Source organism: Urocitellus parryii, chromosome 12 (assembly GCF_045843805.1).
Source record: "Urocitellus parryii isolate mUroPar1 chromosome 12, mUroPar1.hap1, whole genome shotgun sequence".
NCBI lineage: Eukaryota > Metazoa > Chordata > Mammalia > Rodentia > Sciuridae > Urocitellus > Urocitellus parryii.
Genome location: NC_135542.1, coordinates 29,069,307 through 29,083,500, shown reverse-complemented (window position 1 = coordinate 29,083,500; position 14,194 = coordinate 29,069,307). Strand labels below are relative to the sequence as shown.

The 14,194-nt window shown below is 44.4% G+C and overlaps 1 gene segment (V, D, J or C); it reads right to left on the bottom strand.

The window, feature by feature from the left end:
- Nucleotides 1-211: 211 nt before the first annotated feature.
- LOC144249801 (Ig kappa chain C region, A allele-like) overlaps nucleotides 212-14,194 on the bottom strand; it is a 56,985-nt gene continuing 43,002 nt past the window's right edge. Inside the window, 1 exon segment of the C gene segment in view lies at nucleotides 212-684. Within this exon segment, the coding sequence occupies nucleotides 362-684 (323 nt within the window).

Here is a 14,194-nt window from a genome sequence, read left to right as displayed (position 1 = left end):
AGGGGAGGGGGCGTGAACAGGTGGTGTGTGGGTCTCAGAGAGCAGGGTCTTGTGCAGGGCAGACAGATAGGGTGAAATGGAGGATGGTTTTTATACATGGTGGTGCGTGTTAGGGCAACTAGACATTTAGTCCCTTAAAGGGAAAACTGGGTAATTGAAGGATAACGCCTAAAACATTAAATGAGGAAGGAGAGAGCCTCAGGTGCAAAGATTGATTTTATTTGTTGTTCCCCCATTACCAGCTGATTCAAGCCAAGGAGGAGGAGGGGTGAGGTGGGGAGGGGGAGGAGGACTGCAACTGGGGTGGGTCCCTCGTGGGGAGAGGGCCCAGGCCTGCGGCTGGAGGGCGCGGCCTCTGACTCTAGCACTCGTTCCTTTTGACCGTCTTGGTGATGGGCGAGGACAGGCTGCTGTGGCTGACCTCGCAGGTATAGCTGTTGTGATTGTTGTACTCGGAGCTGGTCAGCGACAGGGTGCTGCTGAGGCTGTACGTGCTGTCCTTGGAGTTCTGCTCCGTGAAGCTGTTCTGGATATTGCTGTTGTAATAGGCGTTGTCCACCTTCCACTTCACGTTGACGTCTCTGGGGTAGAAGTCATTCACAAAACACACAACCGTGGCCCCTCCGGACTGCAACTGCTCCGAAGACGGTGGGAAGATGGAGACACTTGGTTTAGCCACGTCCCCTGGGGAAGGAAGCACAGAGCTGGCTAAGTCCCAGGAAGGTCTCGGCTTGGGTGCGTGCTGGTGGGTGGCTGCAGAGAGGCAGCAGAGCCAGGAAGCACCCTAAGGTGTCCAGGGTTTGGTGTTACTCCCTTGCTCCCCGCTGCCCCTTTAAAAAGTGCTAAATTGAGTTTGAACTCTTTGAAGCCATTCTGAGTCTTTTCAACTGTGTCCCCTGTAACCTCCAAAAGCTCAGGGCTTTGGGCCAAGAAAACAGGGCACCTCATCTGACCCTGAGGATCACCAGGACAAGACTCCACCCCTCCATGTAGAGGAAGGCCCTGTGCAGCCCCAGCTGCGTCTGGGTCTGGTGGGCCTCAGCTGGGTAGCATGTCCCTCTGGAGACCTGCAGGCAGCTCTCCTGTCCCTCATGAAGTCCTGAAAGTGAGACTGGGCCCTTCCTGATGGTCTGCAACCACATGAAGCAGTTCTTAGCCAGACCTAGGGGTGTCAACAGTCACCCCGGCCACCTGTCTGGGGGACCTGACCAGCTTCAATTTTGACCTCCAGCAGCTGCCAGGTGTCCTCCTGGAAATCCCCTCAGTGGGGATGCAAGCCCAGCAAAATAGTAAAAACGAAAAATGAAAATCAAGAGTTCTTGGCTGGGAGAAGTCAACAGATATGTGAACAGCTTTAATTTTTTTTAATAAAGCTAACCCCAATGTTAACCAAGCACTTCAACATAAGATAAATGAACTGTTATTATTTTTTTTTCCTTTTTAAACCTTCATTACTATTTTCTCACAAAATGATTGTATTAAAATAGTCTCAGTGTCAAAATAATGTGATCTCTGAAAAATAAGCAGAGTAATATATTCTGTGGAGATCCTCCTGGGCCAATTCACATTTTCCATCTAGCTTTAAAATATTTAATAATTACTGTATTTGATGTGGAAATTATTTCAAGATTTTGCATTAGGCTTTAATAGAGTTTTTTAAAAGGCTCCCAAATAGTTTCAAAGTAACTTAAAATAGTTAAATAAATAGTTCTAAAATGCATTAAAAGGTTTCAAAGGAGCCCTAAAATAGTTCTGTCCTGCATAGAACAAAGTAATTCTTCTTAAGCACAGATTTGAAAGCAGTGGGGCTACACAAAAACAAGTCATTATGAGGTTAAGCCAGATTAATTTTTTTATCACAATATTTACAGTATTGAAAAATGTCTGTTAACTTTTTATCAATCACATTTATATAAAATTAGCTACAACTCAAACATAATTCTACCCAAGCAGTTAAGTTTATGAAAGTTAAAAACATGTCCCAGACTTTTTTTTTCTACCAGTTAATACAATGCAATTGTATTCATGTGAACTCAGAGAGAATTCACCAAGTCCTGAGGGGTCAGATTGCTGGCATCAAACTCGGTTTATACTCCTGTGGATTTTACCCTGAAAGAGTTATGTAGACTCTATTTCTTTCTTTTAGACTGACCTTTTGTAAATAGATTAGATAAAATAATGATATATGACTGAAAAAAAATCTTTTTTACAGCCTCATTGAGAGGACATAATAATGGATTTTAATATAATTTTATTCCTGAAAACTTTAATAAATCATTTTTCTCTGTACTGGTGTTCTGCCCACCCTGTTTCTGCCCTCTCTATGTTAGTGGCATCATCTGCATCATTGTGTACCAGGAAAAGTGGTCACAGCAGAGGTCACCCAGCTAACATGGGTTTCCGTGGCCTTTAACGGCCAGGTGAACTGCCACGTGAGTGGCCACGGGAGTACTCAGTGCCAGAAAGGGCGCCACGGGACCTATAGACCACGCCAGCAAGGCCACGTGGTGTGAGAATATGGACCCGTGATAACTAAAGTAGTAAAATAACATGTTCTTTAAAATATTTCCTATAAACCATGGACATTTAAAAAATGTAATTATTAATTTCCTTCATTTAAACATATTTAAAAAAACAGTTTTAGGGGTCAATTGTCTTCTCACCATTATGATAACAGATCACCTCAAATTTACTCTAGTATAGAAATTAAATTTTGACAAAGGAGCTATCAATAAGATCTGTTGAAATCTGATTCCTGCAGAATCTCTCGGTTTGGCATTTAGCACTCATATTACACTCTACAAGTGACAATGCTGATGATTCTCTTCAACATGACAAACAGGCTTAATTTTCTAACTTAAGTGATTTTTTGGGCCTGCTATTCATTTAATAGTTGCCTTATAAAATAATTTATCAGGCAAAAAAGAAAACAGACTAGGAAGTCCATTTCCCAACTTTTCCATATCACAATGCGCAATGACCGAAACCCACACAACATCTGACAAAACTTAATAAAAATCAGAAATTGACTTTTCTGTCTACCCTGTTTTACCCCCACTTTGAGTCACTCGTTTTAGCCCTTTTAAGTGTTTCTGTTTCCAAATCTACTTTTGGAGGTTGCAACTGATGACAACCTCCCTACTTCAGCTTCTACAAGTCAGGGCCAAGGGGAATTGCACCCAAGTTCCAGAAGGCAACAGAGAAATCACTTACGTTTTATCTCCAATCGCGTCCCCCGGCTGAAGGTGATCCATCACATTAACTAGATCACATTCCCCTCAGCAAAAAACCCTCCTCTTTGAGGTGAACAGACTTTCAGCCCCCAACTCAATTGGAAGAAACCTGTTTTGTTCAGAACTGACCTCCACTTACACTCCAAACATGAACCCCCCCCCAATTTTACAATTCCATGAGAAAAAAACAGTGGAAAAGGCACTTACGTTTTATCTCCAGCTTGGTCCCACCACCGAACGTGAGCCACAGTGCCAGCTCCAGCTTGCCCCCCTCTACAAAAACCCGCCCTGGCTGCCAGTCCCACCAGACAGGCTGGTTCCCAGAAAGACCCAGCCATTTCTCTCTCCTCCTAACTGAACCTCTCATCTATTTGCTTTTAAATTGGCTATTTTCTGGTTTTCTTCAATTGACTTCTCTGTCACCAGGAATGGTTCAGTTCACCAAAATATCACAAAGTCACACAAATGTTACAACACAGCCCAATGAGCAAAATGGTACTCACGTTTGATTTCCAGTTTGGTCCCTTCGCCGAACGTGAATCACAATGACTCGCTTTGCCTTGTTTCCCTACAAAAACCCCCCTAGAGGGGCAGCCACCCTTCTTCCCCATTTTTATTTTGACTTAGAAATCCTATAAATTAGGACCAGCCACCTCCTCTGAACCTAATCTGGGGATGAAATCTCTCACATCCCTAACAACCAACTAACAAAACCATACAAAAAGGAACAAAGCAAGGCAATTAGACAGAAGAGAAGAATCGGTTGAAAAAGATACTCACGTTTGATCTCCAGCTTGGTGCCTGCGCCGAACGTGTACCACAGTGACTGCTCTGAACCTCCCTCCTGTACAAAAACTGAGTCTCCCTCCCTGACAACTGAGTGAGGCTCTGGAATCTTCTAGCATGCCCCCGATGAGTGTCTGAGGCTGTTACCTAGTTTTTCTCACTCAGTGACTTAATCTTGCTCTTCACACAAAAATGTGCTTTTGATTCTCAAGTTTGCTTAGAGATCCCAGAGTCACCTTTCCCTGGAGGGTGCCAGAGCCAGGTTGCAGAGACTCAGTTCACACACACAGAGACCATGAGACATGGACAACAGAAGGAAACCAGCGATCTACTCACGTTTTATTTCCAACTTGGTCCCGGAGCCGAACGTCCACCACAGTGATAGCTCTCCACTGCCTCGGCGTACAAAAACCCTCCTCACCCAGGAGGAACTGAGCCAGCTGCTGAGGCTTGACCCTGTTTCAGCAGGTGTGGAAGCCCTGGGCTCCTCTGATAGAAGCTTGCTTTCTTATGTGAGATCTAAAATCCTAGAAGTCAATGCATTTTATTCTAAGGATGAATGATTCCTTCTTTAGCAGCCAACTATATCTGGGCTGCTTATTAAATTTATGCATTTAAAAAATAAATTTAAAGTAAAATGTAAAGAAAAACAAACAAATTTTAAAAAGTAGCTATTTCTTTATATTATCTCCTGGGCTTGGGAATGATAAACTTTATTGTGTTGTAATTATGGAACTCATTATCTTGTCTAGGTTAATGATAATTAAAGAATGCATTCTTATTTGAATTTTGTCTTGCTATGATGTTGTTTCAAAACAGGTAGATTAAATACCTCAAATCAAGGCCCATATCTTGACATGTGTTTTGGAAATGAGCTGAAGTGAAGCAGGACTGATGAGCAGAGTAGAGCCGTGGACCTTACTTGATGGAGTGGTCTGCTGTCACTGGACAGGCAGAGCTCAAGTGTAACTGAGCTAACCAGGTGTTGGACCTACTAGGGCTGCCCAGGGTCTTGGTGTCCCATAATGTCCCCATAATCTCCCCTTGAAGGACACTGAAGACTTTTTTATTTTTAGTTGTAGATGTACACAATATCATTATTTTATTTATTCATTCTTATGTGGAGCTGAGAATCGAACCAAATGCTTCACACATGCTAGGCAAGTGCTACCACTGAGCCACAACTCTACTGAAGACTTTTGACGGCTTTGCTTCCCTCTCAACTTGTGTTCCCTACTTCCACACTTGGCTCCCACCACCCTTAACTGCTTATAGTTCTCCAATTTTTATAAAACGTTCCCTTTGCTTGGAAATGCCTTTGCCCACCTGGTCAGCTTATAGATGGCTAGTTTTCTTTGATTCAGCTCAAGAGAGACCTTCTTCAGACTATTCCCAAGTGGGTGATCTGAAGTGGCAGAGACAGGTCACGAGGCCTAGAATGCCTATCTGCTCTACCTGCTGTCAGATTCGCTTTTCCCTACAAGATTGTAAGCTGTTGGCTGTTTTATTTGCCTTGTATTTGGGAGATCTGGTCCAGTATCTGTACTTGGCAAATGCTCAACAAACATTTGCAGAATAAATGAAAAAAATTGAAATTCAATTATAGATCAGAGATGATCAATTATAATAGACAAGGATTAATACCGACCACTACAGTAGTTAAGTTTTATAGGAGAAATTGTAAGTGCAATTTGGAGATTAGAGGTAGGTCTATTTGATTCTGTTATTGGGAGATTTGCTAGTTGCTTTGAATAGCAGAATCAGTAATGGATCTCACCAGAAGATGAGGAAAGAGAGAAATCAAGTTGGAGGTAGAGAGAGGAGAAACTGGCAAGTGGAAATTAAGTGTGCAAAATTGTCAATGGAGACATAGCCAACATGGGTCCTAAAGAGGCTAGAAAGTGATCTTCTCTGCAGAGCTACAAGCCCTATCAATCATAAAGGTTGATGTTTATTGAGCATCTGCAAAGGACCAGGACATGGAACATGGATCGCCATATTTAATTATCCCCAAGACTCCATGAGCTACAAATCAGTATCCCTTCTTATTTTGATGGTAGGAAAACTTGAGTGCAGGGAGGTCAACTGGCCTGAGGCAGAGCTGGGATCTGGACTGGCAGCTCGGGCACTTCACTGCACATCCTGCACATTAGACCGTGGGAGTGAAGTCACTCCAGGCATGACAGAGAATCCCGAGGTTGCAGGAGGAAAACTTAGACTATCCTAGGGTTGGAAATGAGTGGGTAAGTGTGCCCATCAGGAACACAAGATTCTGCATCAAAATACCGTCTAAAAGGCAAAATGAATGAATGAATAAATAAATAAAAAGTGGAATGTAACTGAAATCTTCATCACCAATTTTGGTGGAGCTTTACAGTGGAGCACAGGGGAGCCAGTGAGAGGGGAGGTGAGTTTCCACCCAGTCGCAGGGAGAGTCTGTGAAGATGCAGGCCATTGAGGAGTCCCCGTGGTGTGGTATCATGGTCCCACTCACAGGAAGTATGTATGTCAATTCTTACAGACCACACTCAGTGTTCCCTGAGGCTAAGGAGAAGTAATGATGCTGTCTCTTTCTCCTCTTCTGTGTGTCACAGGTGATCTGCTTTTAGAAATCATGTGGAGGCATTCATTCCTTCATCTTAGGGTCTTTGGAAACAGAGAAGCTGCACTCTGAAAAGAAGGTGAACTCTGGCCACACCTGCTATCCCAGCAGCTCAGGAGGCTGAGGCAGGAGGGCCGCAAGTTCAAAGCCAGCTACAGCAATTTAGGCCCTAAGCAATTCAGCAAGACCCTTTCCTTAATAAAAATATAAAAAAGGGCTGGGAATGTTGCTTAGTAGTTAAGCATCCTGGGTTCAATTCCTGATACAAAAAAAAAAAAATTAAAAAAGTGAACTCAGAGGCTGCAAGAGAGCGTTCCCAATACTAATGCAATGCACAGACAGAATGTCAAAAACGATGAGCACACGTACATGATCTTTTGTTTTTTTTGTCAATTAAATCTTTTCCTTTAGTTTTTTTTTTAGGCTGAGAGTGAAGAAAAGGTGGGAGCGTCCCTGATTCTATACAGAGGGTGACCTTTTACAAGTGTCGAGGCTGAAGCTGGAGCATGGGAGTGGAAAAGATGGCCCACTGTCCAACGGGCACATCTTGCAGACCTCATGTGAACAAGGCCACCCGGGGGCATATACCTCTTGTGTGTATATAAACACACAGATACATAATGGATCACCGAGAAGTGGTTAAAATATGTGTGTAGGGTTCATTGAGACAAAGGATGTCTCAGAAGTGCACGTGAGCCTCTGCCAGGATCTATGATTCTGCAAGGTGCCTATGATGATCATTGGTAAGATCAGTTGAGTGAGGACAGGTGGAGTGTCCATAAGAGGGCCTGGGAAACTCTTGGACATAAAGCAGGAGTGATGGGGTCAAACCTCTTTGGAAAGAATCCCAGAAAATTCATGAAGCTGCTTCCATCTGACCCCAGCAAGGTCAGATTCTCAGAGTAAATTCTAAGCTGCTGGGAGCTGGGGGCTGGGGGTAGGGGTAAGGGAGAGACACGGGCAGGTACGAAATACGTATCTGTCAATCTCCCTGGACACTCCTGGTGAGTTACCTTCCAAAACTTCTCAGGTCTCATCTTAGTTTTTATTTGCCATAAATAACCAGCCTATTTGGGGGGTTTCCCCACACATGGGTCGTGCTCAGGGAGTCACCAGCGTATCAGAATCACCAGAGTACAGTCCTGTTCTCTACCAGGTTGGAGTCTTCCCTACCTGGATCTGGAGTATTCCTGTCTGATGTCCACCTTGACGTCTGGTTTAGTAGGCAGTTTCCTTCCCTTCAGCTTGGCTCCACCTGGACTTGTGAGTCTCATTTTTGTTGGACCTCAGCTGTCCACCCGGAAAGGAGGAGTCCACATACAGTACTGCTTAGAGCTGGATCGATGGTCCTTCTTCCAGCTAGAGTGGCATGAGTAGACATGGGTCCTGGATCCCCAAGATGCAGGGCTGGCCCCGTTGGCTGGAAGGAGGGCGACAGGCTGCTGAAGACAGGTGCTTATCTGCTTCTCCATGTCTGTCCCCACTCGTGCCTGAAGAAGGGCATGCTGACAGAAGCACAGTCCTTTCCCAGCCATGTGCAAACGTGTGTGCCAAGAAGCCGATCCCACCCTGGGACCTGAAGCGCTCCTCTTGCTTTCAGGAGGACATCAGAGCTGCAGGCAGTTCTTGACTTTCTTGAGTGAAAATGAAATCGCCACGGGGCCAGGCTCTACTGCCCTTGCAGGGGAAGATTTACATATTTTTTGCTGTGGTTTCTGGCTCCTTTTACATGAGTGACCGTGGTATCCTTCAGTCTCTGCCCTGGAGCTTCCTGTCCTGTCCTGCCTGCTGGTGGTATATTGTGTATGGTTGCTTTTGTCATCCTGGTTTTGGCTCAGGTCAATGTGACCTGGCACCCCCATCTCACATCTGGACTGACTCCCCTGGATAGAGGGGAGGGCAGAGTGCTGGCCATTCAGTTTGGAGGTGCTGGGCCTGAGCCAGCCACCCTGAACAAGCAGAGGCCGGTCTCCAGCCACAGGCACTGGAGAGCCTAGAACGAGAACCCCAGGGTAGGTGTACGTAGGGTCTGTCACCCGTGGAATGAGGGGTGTTTACAGCTCTCCATTTTTCACCAGGTCAAGCTCAGCCTGAGACTTGGGGAATTCAAGGTACAGGCTGCTCTGTTATTTTAAGTGTAATGGGGTCCGCTTCATGTTCTGGGTGCAAACCTTGCTGCTTGTTGGCAGGTGGCTTATTTTAAAATGGACCCCCCCACCCCATCTTCTTCTCCTTCTCCATCTCCCTGGCATTTGGGGAAACAAGACCAACACATTTCCTGCCCAGGCTAGTCAGTCATGTCCTTCACTGCCCACTCTCCAGACCTGGGGACTGGAGCAAGAGCTCTCTAAGGCACCTGATGGACACTAATTACCTGTCTGCGGATAGGATTTGAAAGCCAGCCCTGGGCGCCCCTCTGAAAAGCCCTGTGTTGCCCCTGGGACAGCCTCTGAGACAGGCATCCCTGTGTTTCTCTTTTGCTAGCAAATCAACAAGACTTTCCCCTTCTGTTCTCATTATGGGATGGTTGAACGAGTAGCCATTTGTTAAAGTGACTTGACCACAGCACAAAAGCAGAGCCCTCCTTCCTGTGGGGTGACGGCTGCCACCTGTGATTTACCACAGAGGCTGAGAAGTTTCCTCTAGAACAACCCCTTGCTGTGGTTCCCCCACCAGACCTTGGGGCCATTAACAGAGGGTGGTACTGAGTGCTTGGCAGATAGGAGGCCGGGTTTCAGACAGCCCCAATGTCAGCCTTAAACTCTGTCCACTCTAAGCCCAGAAAACCTGCTGCCAGCTGATAAGGGGCTGATACAACATGATACCCTGGAGGTCTTAGAGACTGTTTACACCAGTGGGCTGGACTTGTCTGATGGGCCAATTGCAGAGCCCGGTGGGGACCTCTTCAGTGACGGGAGAGACTTCATGGACATCAGCAGCAGCTACGCTGTGGAAATGGAACAGCAGCCTACCCCAGCTGCGAAAGCCAAGCTAATCACTTAGACAAGAGCTCTCAGAGTGTCCAAAGGAAAGAAGGTAAACATGCTGAAGGTAAAATATGCTTTCATGATAGTGCACACCCATGGAGATACCTGGGGAAAAATGATGTCTCCTCACCACTGAAAACAAGGTCATTAAACATGCCCTAGAGATATGGACATCAACATCGTGGGCAACTGGAGCAGGGGCTAGTCATACTATCTCAGCCATTGGAAGACCGATACTAACATGGCCAAAGGAAATCAGGCCACCAATAGGTGGTACCCCAATACCTATGGTACCCTAATACCTCAGCTTAGGGTAGACCAATACAAACCTGTCTATATTGAGGATGAAAAATGGCCTGGTAATGGGGTAGCAGCGCCACCAGGTGGAGACAGAGTTCTTATGGTTCATCCTGCAGCCTGCAGCCCAGGTTGATCCTTGATAAAACACACATTCGAACACTTTATTACGGGCATTGGAGATGCCCCGTGAAGTTCTTCAAGCCCCACTCACAAGGGCCATGCCCCCAGAGGACTATTCAGGGGGTGCTCAGGTCTGTGTCTATGTACCCAAAACAATCTGAGGACTGAAAGGAGCCCACGGGACCCAACCTGTAGGAATCATAGCCTTTTCACAATTGGTGAAGGATTTTTACGGAATGCCCTCCTCCCCACCGCAAAAAAAAAAAAAAAAAAAAAAAAAAAAAAAATCCCTTAGATATTTGTTTTACTAATAACGCCTTTTTAGGATAAATTGAGAACAATAAGCTTCAGTGATAACCAAAGCCCTATTAAGGGAGCAATTCCAAGATGATGCAGAGTGAGGACCAACCATCTTTATGGCAAAAGGGGCCCCAGAAGTGAGCAAAGCACTGGATGTCAGTGGGAGCTACACACACCCCGAGACCCTAATCTATAGGGAAAATGAAGAGATGAATCAGACTTTCAAGGAAAGGGTGGCTAAGTGGTGCCTAGGGAGAGGGCGTTGCCAACTGCTGTATCCTGCACACAGGTGGCCGTTAGAAGCAGGCCTCCGTTGAGCTCCGAGAAAGCAGCGCATGGGAATCCCTTCCTGAGAAGTGAGGGGCGAGCAGAAGACCCTGGTTTAAACTGGTCAGATCTTAACTCTGTCCCCAAGTGTGCTTCTCCAGTTCCCAGCCAAGCTCGAATCACCTGCCATTCCTTCTGGTAAATCCAAGGAAAACAGGGAAAACCTTCCACTCCAGCTCCTTCATTGCCCAGTTTCTTCAGGAAACAGTTGGGAGACGGTGCCACCCATTTTCCTGTAGAAACGGTACAAATGGCCAGTAAGGGAAAGCTGTGAGCACACACCTAGCTGCTGGACCACGGTGCCTTATAAAACTCACACTGTTTCTTTTTCTTCTTCTCCTTTGTTTCCCTCCCTAACAGCCAGGAATGAGACTAAAATTGTTCCTGTCCCAGGCCAAGCTGTCCTGTTCTTCTCTGTCTGGAAGTGTCACCGCCCCTGAGAATAAGAAAACTCCAGACCTGGGAGCTTGAGCATCGCTTGTTCTCTAAAGAACACCTGAGGGACACTAATTGTTTCTATCTCCTGATACGATCTGGACCCCAATCCTGGCTTTCCTCTTTTAAAAGCCCTGTGTTCCCCATGGCAGAATCACAGTCACCTGTGTCCCCCCGCCCCTGCTTATTTTACTTTTATTAGTGCATTAAAATTGTACATAATAATTGGGCTCATTTTGACAAAATCATACATGCATGGAATTTGACTTACTCATTTCAGTCCCTGTTTCCCCCTTTTCCTTCCTTTCCCTCCTTATTTCCCTTCCTCTGCTCCACCGATCTTTCTTTCACTCATTTATTTACTTATTTTTTACTGGTGCTTTTCCACATAAACATACAGGTGGGATTCACTGTGGCACATTTATATGTGCACATACTGTGATTTTGTTACATTGACTCTGCTTTTCCTCCCCTCCTCTGTCCCTCCTCCCTCCCTCTTGATCTCCTTTTTCTATTTCACTGGTATTCCTTATATATATATATTTTTCAAATCAACCCAAACATGTCTTATTCTATCCATCATATACGCAATTATATTTTTATTTGATTATACAGTGCTGTTTGTCTCAAAGGTGGAGTGATTTTTCCTATGTCTTTATGATATCTGATTCTCCTTATTTTGCTCTGACTTCTACATATGAGAGAAAATATGTGACCCTTGTCTCTTTGAGTCTGGCTCGTTTCACTTGGCATGATCTTCTCCCCTTCCATCCAGTTACCAGAAAATGGTATAATTTCACTCTTCTTTATGGATGAGTAAAACTCCATTGTGTATGTACACCACATTTGCTTAATCCATTCATCTATTGAAGAGCACCTAGCTTGGTTCCATAACTTGACTCTTGTCAATTGCACTGCTCTATACATAGAATTGCCTCCATCACCATAGTCTGCTGAATTTAATTCTTTTGGATAAATATCAAGGAGCAGGAGAGCTGGGTCATATGGTGGATCCATCCCTAGATTTTTTGAGAAATTTTCATGCTGTTTTCCAGAGTGGTTGCACTAAGTTACAGTCCCTCCAACAATGCTCGAGTGTACCTTTCCCCACTCATCCTTGCCAGCATTTATTAATTCATTATTATTTGCATTCTTTTTTTTTAAAGAGAGAGTGAGAGAGGAGAGAGAGAGAGAGAGAGAGTGAGAATTTTTTTTTAATGTTTATTTTCTAGTTCTCGGCGGACATAACATCTTTGTTGGTATGTGGTGCTGAGGATCGAACCCGGGCCGCACGCATGCCAGGCGAGCGCGCTACCGCTTGAGCCACATCCCCAGCCCTTATTTGCATTCTTGATAACTGTCATTCTAATAGGAGTGAGATAAAATCTTAGCCTAGTTTTGATTTTATTTCCCTGATTGCTACGAATGTTGAACATTTTCATATATTTGTTGACCATTTGTGTTTCTTCTTTTGAGAAAAGGCTGTTCAGTTCTTTTGCTCATTTATTGATTAGGTTTTTTTTTTAATTTTTAAGTTTTTTTGTGTGTCTCAAGCTTTTTGAGTGCTTTACGTATTCTACACGTTGATCCCTTGGCAGAGCAGAAGCTGGAAGGATTTTCTCCCATTCTGTCTGTTCTCTCTCCATGCTCTTAATCACTGCCTTTGCTGAGCAGGAGCTTTTCATTTTGATGGTATCCCATTTATTGATTCTTGGTTTCATTTCTTGAACTTTAGGGATCTGGTTGAGGAAGTTGGTGCTTGCGCCAATACTATGGAGTGATGACTCTGTTTTCTTCTCCATCTTGCGGGTTTATGGCCTCATTTCTAGGTATTTGGTCCATTTCGATTTTACCTTATGCAGAGTGAGAGACATATAGATATCCAGTATTTCTGGCATCCAGTATTTCCTCCAATGTATTTTTGACTCTTTGTCAGTTATCAGATAGCTGTAAGTATGTGGGTTTGTCTCTGGTCTTTGACATGAGGTATTGTGGTGCCTCCCACGTTGCTCTTCTTGCTCAGTATTGCTTTGGCTATTCTAGGTCTCTTATTCTTCCAAATGAATGTTAAGTTCTGTGAAGAATGTCATGGGCATTTTGATGGGGATTGCATTGAATCTGTATATTGCTTTTGGTAGTGTGGCCATTTTTACAATGTTAATTATGACTATCCCAGAACATGGGAGGTCTTTCCATCTTCTAAGGCTCTCTTCAATTTTGTTTTTCATTCCGTGTTCTATAGTTTTCATTGTATAGATCTTTCACCTCCTTGGTTAGACTGTTCACATGTATTTATTTTTTCAAGTTTTTGTGAATGGGATGGTTTTCCTGATTTCTTCCTCAGTGGCATCAGAGTTGGAGTATAGGAAAGCTATGGTCTTACTGGTGTTTATCTTGTACCCTACTACTTTGCTGAATTTTCACCCCATCAAAGTCAAACTAAGTCTGAATAATAAATGAGTGAAGAAGAGAAAAATTAAAATGAAAGAAAAGTTATATATATATATATATATGTGTGTGTGTGTGTATACACACACATATATTCTAACCTATCCACACAGTGAGAACGCACACACGTCTGTGTGCACAATTATACGATATATACAATCATGGAGAATGGAAAATTGTAAAAAAAATTATAATTAAAAATATAAGAAATAAAAAAACAAAATAAAAAATCATAATAAGAAAGAAATGCAAAAGGAGAATTGGGAAAGTCCTCAATGAGGAACACAGGGCTTGTTTCCATGGAGGTGATCAGAACAGTTGGTGAGGGTGGAGTTTCATTCTCTATATTGAGTTTGGGGCCCTGTAACCCTTGGTCGAGGGCTGGGGTTGCCAAGTCCAGCACCTTTGGTGCCTCACTGTTGTGGCCAGGAGCCAGTACTGCTGGTAGTAATTTTCCATCTCCCAAGGCAGGATAGGGAGACTGGCGGCTGGGTGCCATGGCACACACCTTGGCACACGTTTTATTCACCTGATCTGATGGGTGCTCCCTGGGGCGCTGCTGCAGAAGTCTACTGAAGTTCCAGTGCTGGGGTTGACTTGACTGATGCTGGGACGGTTTGGTGGGTGAGATTTGACCCACACCCTTTGTTGCTAGG